Here is a 14611-nt window from a genome sequence, read left to right as displayed (position 1 = left end):
AACCCAAACAAACATGGAAAAAGCCCTACAAGAATTCTAGGGCTCAGTTGCTGAGCAAGTAAGAAACACCCAGGGCAACCAATGCAGAACAGCGACTTCTATAAGCCAGAGGAACGGAATCAGGTAATGCTCCTGTGTGTGTCCAAAACTGCCCTGTTTCCCTTCCCAGAAGTTTCCAGGAGCCAGTTTCATTTTCCAACAATTCTCTGGGATTTCCTCCAAATGATATAAGGAGAAGACAGAAAAGCCTGCTTTGTAGCCCACAGTGATAGTACTCTACCTGTCAGATCCTTTGTATGAGGGATGGGTGTGCCAGATGTCCAGTGGCATTAAATCTTGGATTAAAAAGGATCGCATAGCAGTATTGCTGTATTTCTTACCAATATTGGTAGCATGTGCACAAGTCAGCCACATGTAGTACATGAGGTTTTCATCTGCACCTTTAAAATGGAATTGTTCCAGTTTTGTGGATTTCAATAGTTTCTGATAGGTTTTCTGCAAATAAAGATTAAATGACTTGCTAATTTACTGTTAAAGGAAGATAATTGCCTCATGTGAGTAGTAAGGCTGCACTGATCTCATACTGCTTGTGGCTCTATTAAATGCTGTAATCCTTTGAACACTCTCATCCATGTGGCTTGGTGCAGGTTGGTGTGGATCTGATATGGAAATGGAGTAAATTAATTTCTTGCCAAGTTAGTTGAGTCATAATGGAGCAGCAGCATGGTATTTCCTTTTAAGGAACATGTGCCTTTCTCTCATTAGAGAATAAAATCTAGTGTGCAGCCAACAGTTTTGTAGCTGGAAAAAGCAGGCAGGCAAGTAAGCGCAAGCATTTGGTTTAAATGCAGAACTTCAAAATAAATTTTTGAAATGCAGTGCACTGATGGGAAATGGCTTGGTATAAATGGTATTACAGGAAACAACAAATTTAGTGTCACTCTATGACTTTTTTGCTTAGCAACCATACCAGTACCGCACAATGAGGAAAAGTTTCAGTAAGTCTGAATTTCTACTCAAAATCTGCTACCAAAATGAAATGAAAAAAAAGTGATAAAACTGCATCCTGAAGCTGAAGGAGAACTTTCAAGCATAGACACTGAAGACTCAGCTTGCAGTGTTTGTTAATAGTTTTGCTGTCAGAAGTTCTAGTGATTGCAATACGAATGCTTCAGGAGCCCATCAGTATGCCAGGTCTCCATTAAAAAACACTTTGTTTCCTAATCAACTTCTGCTTGCATAGGTTCTGTTTTGCTTTGTTTTTCCTTCCATCTTTAAAGCAGGATATCTTCTGTGCTTAACTGGTGTCTAAATACAATAACATGTGAATTTGTCTTGGGTTTGCATGGCCAGGTTTTGGTAGTGGGGAAGCTACTGGTTTCTGTCAGATTGTGCTGGAAGCTTCCTTCACGTCTGGTCTGGTAGAGCCAGTGTCAGACATCTTCAAGACAGACATGCTACTGGGCCGAGGCTGGGTCAATCAGAAATGGCGGTAATGCCTTCTGATAACATATTTAAGAAGGAAAAAAGTTATTGGGCAAATGTAATTGCAGACAGAGAAGAAGAGAGTGAGATTATGTAAGAGGAACAGCTCTGCACACAGTCAGTGAAGATGGAGAGGGATGAGGTGGTCCAGACACTGCAGCTGGGATTCCCCTGAAGCCCATAGTGCAACTTATGGTGAGGCAGCTGTGCTCCTGCCACGCATGCAGGACCACATGCATGCAGAGATCCACCTGCAGCCTGTGAAGGAGACCCACAACAGAGGAGGTGGATGCCTAAAAAAGGCTGTGACCCCATGGGAGTCCTGTGCTGGAGCAGGTCCTGGCAGGGATCTGCAGACCCAGGGAGAGAGGAGCCCACACTGGAGCAGGTGTCCTGATAGAACTTGTGACCCTGTGAGATCTCATGTTGCAGCAGGTTTTTCCTAATGGATTGCACCCAAGGAAGAGTGACACACATTGCAGCAGTTCATGGAGAACTGTTGTTGCCTGTGAGATGAACTCACGCTGGAGAAATTAATAGGGAACTGTCTCCTGTGGGAGGCACCCCATGCTGGAGCACAGGAAAGACTTCTCTTCCTGAGCACTGGGAGAAAAAACATGTGATGAACTGGCCATAACCCCCGTACCCCTTCTACCTGCACCACTGCAGGAGGAAGTAGAGCTAGGAAGGAGAGGTGGTTTGTTTTACTTCTCATTATCCTGATCTGAGTTTCTTGGTAAAAAGTTCAACTAATGACCAAATTCAGCCTGTTTTGCCTGAGATGGTAAATGGTTTGTGACCTCTTGCTGACTTTATGACAAATTGTGAACCTTTCACTGTATTTTCTCTCCCATGTCCAGTTGCCAAGGAGAGTGTTAGAGTAGCTTTGGTATTCAGCCAGGATCAACCTTCCACTGAATTTAAAAGGTTTTCAGTTCTACTATTATACGAATTGTTTTCATATTCATTATAAAGATAAATTAAAGTGCCTTCCCAGGTCTACTTATCACTAGGAAAATTACTTATTACAAAGAAATTATCTTTGAAAATCCCATGGGAATAGGGAAAGCTACTAGATTGAAAACCTCTCAAAACAGATTTTGGAGGGACTGGGGTCTGTTTTTTCTTCTGAAAAATCAAAGCAAAATCACCCCATCCATCCTTACCTAAGTAAAATATGGGAAACAGCCTGCTTCCCTCATATACACATATACACAAACTAGTATTTCTCTATTCATTCTTGGAGTTTCCAGATACTTAAAGGGACTCAGAAATTGACCAGAAATACCCTAATGCATAATTATAGGTTTCCAGCCCAGTTCATGTGAATATCTTCTCCTCAGGACTCTCAGAACTTCATTGTGTACAGTGTTCACAACTGCATAATGACTTGGCATCAATTTGTAGAAAGTAAGATAGTTCTTTCAATAGTGTTTTCACATGTACATATATTAGAATTTTTTCTTGTGTCTCAAGAAATGAATGGAGATTTAGATGAGAATATCTGTTATGGATTTTTAGAATTAATATTTCTAGATGTTAATTATGTACTGATTAATAATATCTGATTTTAAATGCAATGGACTGCAGCTCTGTCCATATTATTTTACCATGCATTATTATGAAAAGTTTACTTCCCTGAGCATGTTTGGCGGCATTCATGTATCTGTGAAAGCCAGAACGCCTCAAAAGTTAGTGTTTATGTAAATTCATTTCCATCAGTCGTGTTTCATCCTGTTGGGTTTGGTTTGTTTTTTGTTTTTTTTTTTTCTTCTGTGTTATTTAATCTGCTGTGTAATTTAATCTGCTGTAGTGTAGCAGTATGTGTGTGTGATACAGCAAGAAACTAAAAGGACAAAAGACAACACAATGGGGTAATAAAAATTCTGTTAAGGTCAACTGTTGAAGCTTTTGAATTTCCTCACTTGAGAGCTCAACCTTTATGATACTTCGATTTTCCGCCCCCCCCCCCCCCCGCCCCCCATTCTGAAACACACTTAAGATACAATTACTAAGCTACTTGGATGCAATACAGAAATCAATGAAACTGAACCAAGTGTATCTTGCACATTTTCCTAACCGCCTACTGTACTCACATCAATCACCAGAGACCTTAATGAGGATTCTTGGATTTAGAATGGAAAAGAGAAGGCTTCAGGGAGAAGTCAGGGAGACTTTATAGCAGCCTTCCAGTTTTAGCAACCTTCCTGTAAAGAAGTCTTACAGGAAGACTGGAGAGAGACTTTTTACATAGCCATGTAGTGAAAGGACAAAATGGCTTTAGACTGAAGAATGTAGATTTAGATTAGATATTAAGAAGAAATTCTTTACTGTGAGAATACTGAGATACTGGAACAGGTTTCATAAAGAAACTGCAGATGGTCCATCCCTAGAAAGGTTCAAGGTCAGGTTGAATGGGACTGAGTAACCTGGTATTGTGAAAGATGTCCCTGCCTATCACAGGAGCATTAGAACTAGATGACTTTTAATGTCTCGTCAACCCCAAACCATTCTATGATTCTGTAAGAGCAAGAAACTTTAATATACACTCAAATACACAAACACAAAAGTTATTAACTGATTCTTAAAGTCTCTAAACTGCTTACAGTAAACTCAAAGTGAAAAATTTGTTTGTAGTTAATTTTTCCACATGGCATTCTCATCTTAATATTTCACAGTGAAGCAAAGACACTGAATATCACTTTTATTTCTATCAGTTTTACTTCTGATTGATAGTATGCAGTAGCAGCAAGTTGTGTTTTGATTCACAGTCCTGGAAAAGGCTGAGCAGAGTTTAAAATCAGAAGATATTCCAGTCTGCAATACAATTATAAAAATGCGCAGCTTTCTGATTCTTCAAATGCACTAACTAGTTGTTGCTCAAATGAAAATAGATATGAGACCCTTTGCTTTATCAATATTTCTGAAAAAGTTACTTCAGGAAAAAGCTAGATATAAGTGTTGGTATCAAATGTGCACATTGGCAAAAATGTAACATTAAAATATTTTATGTTAAAAATAAATTATTAGGTATCATTAGTATAGCTGTTTTGCTTTTGAATCTTTTGGCCAATTCCAGTTGAAACTAGTAGGAGTATAGGGTTTTCACAAAGAAGTAAATTGTAGTCTGGATTCAAAAAGATACCCTGCTATGGATGTCTGCAAACCTGCTAAGAGGCAATTCTGGGAGAGAGACCTTTCCCACACACCACCACTTTGGTAACACAGCTTTATTAATTAATTATGGGATCAGACTCTACAAAATTTAACTACTTAACCCTTAACTACCACTGATTTTCACTATTGCTTTGTAGTTACATTGGTACAAAAAATACCAAACCCATGCCAAATAGCTCTTTTCTTCTCCTCCCTTATTTTTGAATTCCAGTCAGATCAGTTAAAGATCTTTATTTGTAATTAAAACAATAGATCAAATTCAGCTCTTTTAATTTCCTATATTATATAAAAAAAAAGTACCCATCAACTGTTACATTTTAAGACATTGATTTTTTTTGTTCCACTCTTTATAGCATAATGGAAATAAATGACATATTGGAGCTCTCTGGGAGAGCATTTCAGGATCTAGAAATAGTTTCCATGAACTCCTTTTCTTGGAGGAGGAAGGTTTTTAGATAAGCCATTCCAGTAAGTGCTCCCTGGCACTGAGGCACACATACAAAATAAAACACAAAAGCTCTCCCTAAGGCAAAGATTACCTATTGCTTGTGATTAAGCTTCCTCAAAGCTTAGGTTATAAAAGATATTGTCAAGGTAGTTGTACCTCAGGCAAAAACAGGAGCTAACTTGATCCTCCCAAGGAGTAGCTTCAGAGTGTATAATTCCCAAGATACCTTTCACGTGAAGGACCAAAGTAATTAGATTTGTTTATCTAATTGCTTCAAAGAGTAGAACTAGTTCTCACCCACAAAAATGAAGGAAAGCTAGTTGTTATGGTTTTCACTCTATGCAAGCAATGTTGAATTTCGTGTTCCCAGGACCAGAGAAGCTGTAAGACCACCCTGCAGCCCTGGCACTGCTTTCAACACAGCCAGACCGGTGGAAGAAACCCAGTCCTTTGAGATAAGTCACAGGTGTCCAAAACCCTCCTGGTTTTCAACATTTTCTATTCTGCTTCCTCTGCTGCTACAGAATTGAGTCAGCCACAGACGGAAAGCCTAGAACTACCAAAAAACCCAGACAGGTATTTTTGGTTACCAGAAATTGTGACAACAGGAGCCAGTTTGTGGTTAAGAGATGCTGCAGCAGGCAACAAAAATAAATATTCTACTGATCTGTGGAGAGGTTGCTATTCAGTAAATGGCAAAGGAAGCAAATTGAAAAGATTGCAAAGGGAACAGCTTTTACTTGGAACTGCCACTGTTCTGCTTACCCTCAAAAGTGAAACTAGCAAGCCCCAGACAGAACAGTTTGAGTTTAATATTTGGGTAGAAGCTGCAGTAACACCAGAAGTGGATTGTCATGAGAATGGTGGGTGAGATACCACTACCGAACTTCTATGCTTAGCATCTGTGTTTCTTGATTTGTTATATGAGCTAGTGCTGCCAAAATATGCTGGCAAGGGTTGGGTGTTGTTTTTTTTTTTATTTCCTATGAAATCCTAGTGGGCTAAAAAACAATATTTAAAAATAGCTTAAAATATTTTAAATATAAACAGATAATTGAAACAGTAGCACAGTTACATTAGTTTCTTCAATTGAGTGCTTCTATGTCTATGTGACTTTTATTCCCTGCACTGCTTCATTGAAAATCAAGACACTAAAAAGTAGTATCTAGTCCTCAAAACCCCTTTTCTTAAGCTCCTTGTCTTTGTGCTGGAGATAGTCTTTGCAGTAGCACCTTACATGAAGAAATGCTGGAAGGGGTTTCACCAGTGGAAACAGAAACCCTCACAGTATTGATAAGCAAACACAGTGTTAGGTTGGCTTCCTTAACAGAAGGTCCTAAAAGGATAAAATGTTTCAATCTCATAGGACTGGAGCTTTATATAAGGATTTTATCTTGTACAATTCAGAGACTTAGGACTTTATAATAATAGTACTCATTGTCCATTTAGTAGCATAATATTCCACCAGTTTAAAGTATCCCATACCTGATAGTCAGCAGGAAATTTTGAGTGCTAGATTTAGTTTCTTTTCTTGCTCTTCTTTAAAATTCAGAGGATTCAGCTAAAAGACCATTACTTTTCAAGATGGCAAGCCTTCAAGGAAGCTTCTGAGATGGAAAAGATGAGGATAATTCTTTGTTTCCACAACAGGAACTTTCAGGGCAGATTTAGTTAGAAGAAATCCAATCTGTTTCTTCACTCTTCCATTTCAGAAACCCTAGATGAATATCCCTGTAGTGAGGCAGATCAGTGACTAGTGGAAAAAAGAGAGGAAGCTGTCTGGGTGAGCAGCCAGGGGGACAGTCTGCAAAGGATTCTGTATACATATGGGGAACAGAGAAATGAAAGGATGTAGCAGCTCAGAGTCCCACTGCAGCATGGTGGGGACTGTTCTTCCAGCTTGTACAATAGAGCAAAGAACATGGATCTAATAGGAGAAGTGAGAAGAGCTCAGTGGAGAAAGGGATTTACCACAATGGAAAGCTTTCTCAAGCAAAACTGGCAGAATTTAGTCTTTAGAGGTAGACAAAATAAACCAAATAAATTCGTTGAACAAAACAAAATAAAGAACTTAAACTTCACCAAAACAACCAACCAACCAACCACCACCCTCAAATTAAAACGAACATTTTTTTAAAAGAGCAAAAATAAGCCAGGGAGATTCAGGTTTTTAGAGCCCAAAGAAGCTTATAGCCATCATAAAGTGTGGCAAATATTTGCACAGACCTAAGGTTCCATGAATCTTGGTATTTTCTAGTCCAGCTTCCTGTGAATCACTTCATTCTTCTCTAGCACTGGCGCAAAAGCAGTTCTTCAAAACACAGAATTTGGTACAGAGGATAAAAATACATGTAACACAAACAATGTATATTTTTATATTTATATGCCTATGACTTGGCAATAACAATGCAAATCGCATATTAATTAGTAGCATTGTTATTGTACAGAGAAGACATGAGGCAGAGGAAATCAGTGAGAGACCACTGAAATCTGGGAAGGTGTGAAAAGAAAAGTTTCAGACAAGTTCTTTCATAGCAGCTCTTTCTTTGAAAGTGATTCAGTGAAGAAAATGCCATGAACATAAATATGATTAAGTTTTCACTCCATGTGTCAGTCAGGCAAGTGACAATTTTGGTAATTTCTTGCATTTTCCTTACAATGTCTCAATAGCTATCCAACAATTTCTGACAAAAATTGCTCTTTTCTGTGCAAACTTGTGATACTGAGAAGGGAAAAAAAGGGTAATAGGATTCTGCAATATCCTTCTCCCTGGCTGTTAAGTATACTCTTCTTTTGCTTCTGACAGGTTTTAAAAAAATCTGCTAACAGTGCTTATTTAACTCTGCAAACTGCAACAGATGTTCATTCTTTATTTGTACTTCAAGCTAAAATGACGAAAAACTTTTTAGGCAGCTGCCACATCCAACCTCTGGTGGTGCAGCCTTAGACTAGCCCTCCTCACCCTCTTGTTGAGTAAGAAACTCTCAAGAAGCCTGGTGTTGTCTAATAGCTGGTTATTCTAATATGCTCTACATAGCATGGAAAAAGCCAGATCTTTCAAAACAGCTCTTCACTTTGAATTTATACATCATTGCTTAGAAAAGTCTAGAGAAGACCTTGACACAATTTCAAGGCAAAACTTGCTGCTGACATTAAGGATGAAGAAACAGTATTTTTACTAACAACCTGACAAACACATTTCCAAGAGAAACAGAAATACCATTTCCTAGTCTGTCTTATTTTGCCTTGATTCATTGTGGATGTGTTCTTTGAAAATATATTATGTAGATTACTTATGTCCCAAAAGTCAAGTGAAAATAGTGGATAACAAACTTGTGGTATGAATTATTAAGTAAATTTTTTACCACCAATGCTCAGAAACATACTGCAGTAGCAATTCTTTCCAATCCCATTCTGAATGTTTAGATGTGTTTCTAAATACAAATACTTTTACGAATCTTTCAGGAAGCCTTACTGCTTCAGGCACCTTCTGAATGCTGGCATGCAAAGAAACCAGTATGGCTGGTGTTTTCATCTCTTTTTTTTTCTCCCGCTTTCATGATGTTAAAAAAAAAATTAAAAAAAATAATTAAAAAAAAAAAGTGAATAATCAAAACTCATGCATACTTTGATCTGGATGTATCTTGCAGATGTTTAGTGCATTATACAGAATGAAAGCTGTATTTCCAGACACAAAAAGAAAATTGTTTGTCCTGATGCACTGAGGGATGACCATTCAGAAACATAGTCTTAACTTGCAGAATATATCCACAATAATCAAAAATTTTAAAAAAATATATCTACATTTATGCAAAAAATTGCTAAAGCAATTTTTTCTTATCCTTGGAGATGGTTTAGCTTTGAAAAAAGATTTAAGTAATTTTCAAGAAGCAAGGTGGTGGCAGGTTAAAAATGCAGTGAGAAGGTGTAAGGCATTTGTTCTTAAATGTGTAACTTCTGAGGCATCCTGCAAAGATGGGTGCCCTCCTGAGCCTGTTGCATTTTGCAAAATGGGATGTGTCATTGATATATAATAATGATCGCTGGAATCAAGCCCTTAATCCTACTAGCTTATCCATAGTTAAGCACCAGATACCTCACATGGATCAGTCTCCACAAAGCCCTACAGATTTTCACTGTGGGCTCACTGTGGAAAGAGTAACACTGATGTTTGTTGTGCGAACAGCACAGCAGAGGCTGGCAGGGAAGCATGGCCAAGCTGGTACCAAGAAGAGTGTATGTGGCAGACATACAGCATGAGGACAAATGTGCAAAGACACAGCTTACCTCTGTGTGCTCAGCTGTGCAGAGCAGTTGCTGCTTCATTTCCATGGGCACCCAGCCACTGTTCACCCTCATGTAGAGTTCCTTTGGGCCTTTGTTTTCTTGTGGGTACACACTTGATCAATACCACTTTAAACCAGGTTTCCTCTGTGGGTCTCCTTATTTTTACATACACACACAGAGTATCTCTATACTCTCTAGTATACAGCTTTGGGCACTCTTCTCTGTGCATATACATAATCTTACTGTTCCAGGAAAGAGATTAGCACTAACACCTGACATCTATTGCTACTGATTTACTACAAATCTTCGTAATAGTTCTGCTTGTAACAATGTCACAACTCAATTTATATCTAGTCCAAGTGTTATTTGAACATTGTGATGCCGTGACACAGTGCATGACTTACTTCTGTTACTCATCCAATGCCGTCACCACACAGTTCAGCCCACACAGTCTCTTCCCTGCAGGACTTTCTGTCTTTTTACCCCTCTCACTGACAGCAGGTTAAAGGTGTTTTTCAGAGCTTGTCAATGTTGCTCAGAGACCAGGAAAAAGGAAGACACTGTACACCCCATCATGAATGCGCTTTTAAGATACACCTTACCAAGACCTAAGCAGTAACTGCAAAAGATGTTCCTTCCACATTTTTATTTTGTTTAGAGTTGCCCTGACACAGTTGTGTGTCTCACTTGGGATCCCTTAAGAGCTAGACTAAATGGAAGTGGACATACATCAGACATACAAAATAAAAGTGTGGAGATTGCCATACTCTCTCTCTCTCTCTCTCTCTCTAAACTCATATACAAAATTATGCATCTGGTTATTTTTCTTATCTTTTGCCTCTGGTTTCTCTGGTTTCTGCCTCAAGAGTATAACTGAGAAACAGGGAAGTGAATGTCAGAATTTACAAGCAGAGAATTATGCCTCTGTGGATTGAAACAAAATCTGTATCACCTATGGGGAAGAGGAAGAAGAGAAAAAGTATCTATAGAAAAAGTATCTATGCTCTGGCGATAATAAAATACTATTTTGAAAACATTACTCAAGACAGCCGTGTACTTAGTGTTTTCGCCTAGCTAATTTACCTACTTGTGTGCTTCTCCAGACAGTTACTGCACTGGCTTCTAGCCATATGCGTTTGGTAAAGTGCACTGGCTTGGAATGAAACAATTTTGCTTCAAATATCATCTCTTCTACTTCACAAGCTGTCCTACATGAATTTCCTGACATAACCACAGAAGATGCAGTCAAACTACAATCACAGCATCATATAAGAAAGTTTGACAACAGGTATTACAAAATTGGCAGGAGATGCAAGGTAAAGGCATATTTTACAAATACTTTTCACATCACCACTGTGACTGTCACTCTCATGGGACTGCACCTGCAGTGCTGCATCCAGCTCTGGGGACCTCAACATAAGATCTGGACCTCTTGGAGCAAGGCCAGAGGAGGCCCACAGTAAAGATACGATGGTTGGAGCACCTCTCCTCTTTATGAGGACAGGCTGAGAAAATTTGGGTTGTACACCCTGGAGAAGACTCTGTGGAGACCTTACAGTACCTTTAAGTCAGTACCTAATGGAACCTAAAGGAAGACTGGAAAGGAACTTTTTGAAAGGGCATGTAGTGACAGAACAAGTGGTTAAACTGAAAGAGGGTATGTTTAGATTAGCTATTAGGAAGAAATTACTTACTGTGAGGGTGGTGAGCTGCTCTAACAGGTTACCCAGTGTAGTTGTGGATGCCCAAAACCTGGAAGTGTTCAAAGCCAGTCTGAATGAGTCTTTGAGCAACCTGCTTGAGGGATGGTGGAACTGGATGTAACTAGATGTAAGGCCTCTTCCAACCAAAACCATTCTGATTCCATGATCAGAGCTGTTCACCCAAAGGAATTAACTGAATTACTGATGGATAGTTCAAAGAGTACAGGATTATTCATGTACAGTTAATCACTTCAAATTTAAGTTACTCTGCTATGGCTGGACTGAGATTAAAGATTTGTCTCCTAGTAACTATCATCTTTACCATAAAGTCTGTAGCTACCAACACTACGATTTTTTTCACCAAAAATTAATTTTCTCTGTCCAGCCTAAAATTTAACGATCTTACTTCCTTGTGTGATCAGGCCACCAAAACAGATGTCAATTGCTGTTTTGCCGATAAACAAACAGTTTTTATCTGCAGGATAAAATATCTGCATAGCTTCCTCCTGCCGCAGAGCTATGCAATTTGCAGCAGGGCTAAGGCTTACCAGTCCAGTTTCAACACTGAGGTTAAGTACAGGTAATTGTGTGACAATTATTGCTGAGGAATCTGCTGTTTGGGCAACTTATTGCTGTCATATGCCTGGTGCAACTGGAACACTTGGAAAAACAGCTTTATAGTTAAGCTTAAAAATAATAAGGCTTTTCATTTCTGAAGTTGGGACAATACTCAAAATTTTTTACTTAAGCAAATTTTGGAAATTGGAGCTGTGGCACAAACTTGAATCTTTAATTAAGGTAAGCCTTATATTTTTATTCTAGTGGCTTTTTATCTTTGTTTGTACACTCCACCTTTTTATCAGTGGCACCTTGTATTTTGGATAATTTTAATTCATAAAGTTTCTATTTTATTCATTACATAGTGACAGGGGAGCAAGTTAAATTCTTTCAGGCCTATATACCTTTTTCAAACTTGAAATATAAAAAAATATAGTCAAGTTATTTTATTTCATTTTCTATTGTTTTATTTAGCTGCAAGTCAAATTTTGGAAAGGGGGTAAAATATAAGGAAAGGCTTCACCCTTTCCCTTCCTCCATCTCTGGCAACTCCCAAGGCTGGTTTTTTGATCTATCAGTTCAAGATAGCCATTTATGTTATGAAGGACTCAGGAAAGGCTTCCATTTTTTTTTTTTCCAATTGTGTGTTTTGCTTTAAAGGGAAATAAAACCTTATTTAGGAAAAAAGTACTTTATTTTTTTCAAATCATGTCTGACAGACTGCAACAAGAACAAAGTACAGTAAAAAATTACTCACACAGCCTGCAAATATTAACAAAACACTAAGCAAATACCGAACCTTTGTCAAAGTTTTTTGGGTACAATACATATTTGTCATACTACAAGAGGTAATGTCCACTTTACAGTGGCATCAGAGGAAGTTTGTAAAACCATTTTAACACAGTCACTAGTATCTGCTCTCTCTATATATTAGCTTTTGAGACAGTTTTATTTTTCTCCAGACACATGAAGTATAGTCTGAAGTCAAACATAAATTTCTTCCCTTGTGTCAGCAGTTCAGCATTAATTTCAACAGGTTTGTCTGGAATCTATCAGAAGCATTCATGGATAAATATTTACAACCTCACAGAAACTTTTTTGCATCTGTCAATCCAAACACGCAGCCCAAACAGAATTATTGACACTTTAAAAAGGGAGCAGAGGCACAAAATATGATGGTGGAACTGAATATATTTTCCTTCCTCAAAGCCTACAGCTTTTTTTGCTACTACTCACAACTAGTTGCGAACCACATGGTGTAGCATGACAAACCTAAAAAGAATGTATGTGATAAGGAAAAAGCTGCCATGGAGGTTTCTCCTCCCAAGCCCATCTTTGCAAAAGAGACCAAAATAAGTCAGTATAGGCTGTGATCTCTTCTGCAGTTTTCTAACACCAGGAAAAGTAAAAGACAGATATTTTATTCTTTCTGTGAAACTGCAACCCTGAGATGAGCTCAGCTGGTTAAAGCATGGTGCTAATAATGCCAAGGTCATGGGTTTAATCCCTATACAGGCCATTCACTTAAGAGTTGAACTCAGTGATCCTTCCAGTTTCTTTCCAATTCAGACTATGTTGTGAATCTGTGAATTTAGTAAATGTAAACAGGAATGGAGCATCTGACAAATTCTACATACAATGTGTAAACAAAGAACTGCTGTTATACCTTTAATTTTCATGCCAATATTATCTCTGCAATCACCTCAAGAATCTAATATTTCCATTGTGACAATTTGTTTTGCAATACAAAGTTTGTTTTGGTCAATTTTGTTTTCCCTCTGTATCTAAACATTTCAGAAAAAGCTACCAGTGAAAACAGTAAATACATAGAACCAGAGCACTCACCTCATTAAGGCTTGAGAGCACAGTGACATGAGGCACTTGTGTTCCATTCAGTGAAATACAGTGCAGAGTCCCAAGTCAGCTGAGACTCCAGAGAGCCACTCCAAACAGCACAGAATACTGGCATTGCATTTATAAATAGAACAGATCTAAATAGTCTAAAGTCAGGTTTATTGATTACATACAGTGAGCTTAGGTTACCCCTGCACAGGAATCACCACAGGTCTCCCTATGCCAGAATAAGTACAGAGACGGGTAGGTTTATTAGATCTTTGCAGCATTTTCTGTCTTCCATGAAGTCTGTAGATGTTTTCTATCTTATAGTTTTACTGAGGTTGCAAAATCCAATGCCAACACATGTCATTAAGACTTTCTCCCCACCCACGTGCTCTTCCTCAGCAGTCTTTGTTTCAATTTTAAACATGATCTGGAAGAAGCTTCTGAGGTGTCGCAGAAACTCAATTCTGAATGAGAGAAAATAATACAGTTTAAGAAATAAAACAGAAAGTCCAATAGAATTACGTACTAACACAGATTCCAGCAATGAGCATGGTGAATGAAATACAAAAATATTGCTTAGTACATACAAACAGGGCTACAAGCTCCAAACACTGTTCTCACTTGTATTGTAGAAGTAGCTAGTGACCCCTACTGAAACTTCTGCACTCTCTGTATAAGCAGAGAGAGGAACAGCTGGTAAAACAGCAAGACAAAATTGTGAGGGACGAAGAGAGAAAGGAGAGAAATGTAGCCAGGCAAGGTAATTTACTCCTGATGCTGACTCTTCATCAGGGCTATATGAACCCCATACCAACTCCTTTCCCCTGCCCAATGTTTAAAGCAGAAATAAAACATAAACAAGGATAGCCAAAAGATTGGGAGCATACTTTAAGAGAGATCCCAAAGCATGTGTTTGATTTCTGGCTGATTACTGGATTCTCAGTTAAATGTTTCATTAGAATTACATTGAGACTCAGAATTCTTCCTGTTTTCTCATTTTCAGGAAAAAAAAAAATCCTTTCATCATTTCAGACAGAAAGGCAAGAAGAAACTAAACAATCACACTAAGCCTAAACAAACACTGGCTGCAGGGTAAGTAACATGAAAAACT

The 14611-nt window shown here is 38.3% G+C and overlaps 1 protein-coding gene across 1 annotated transcript in view; it reads right to left on the bottom strand.

Annotated features, from left to right (window-relative positions):
* Window positions 1–13650: 13650 nt before the first annotated feature.
* The window catches only part of RCL1 (RNA terminal phosphate cyclase like 1), a 33847-nt gene continuing 32886 nt past the window's right edge, over window positions 13651–14611 (bottom strand). The window contains exon 9 of the mRNA XM_040089976.1: window positions 13651–13964. Coding sequence (XP_039945910.1) covers window positions 13814–13964 — 151 coding nt within the window. The 3' untranslated portion in view covers window positions 13651–13813. The remainder of the gene's footprint in view (window positions 13965–14611) is intronic.

Source organism: Hirundo rustica, chromosome Z, assembly GCF_015227805.2.
Source record: "Hirundo rustica isolate bHirRus1 chromosome Z, bHirRus1.pri.v3, whole genome shotgun sequence".
Lineage (NCBI taxonomy): Eukaryota > Metazoa > Chordata > Aves > Passeriformes > Hirundinidae > Hirundo > Hirundo rustica.
This window is presented reverse-complemented; position numbering and strand designations above follow the sequence as displayed.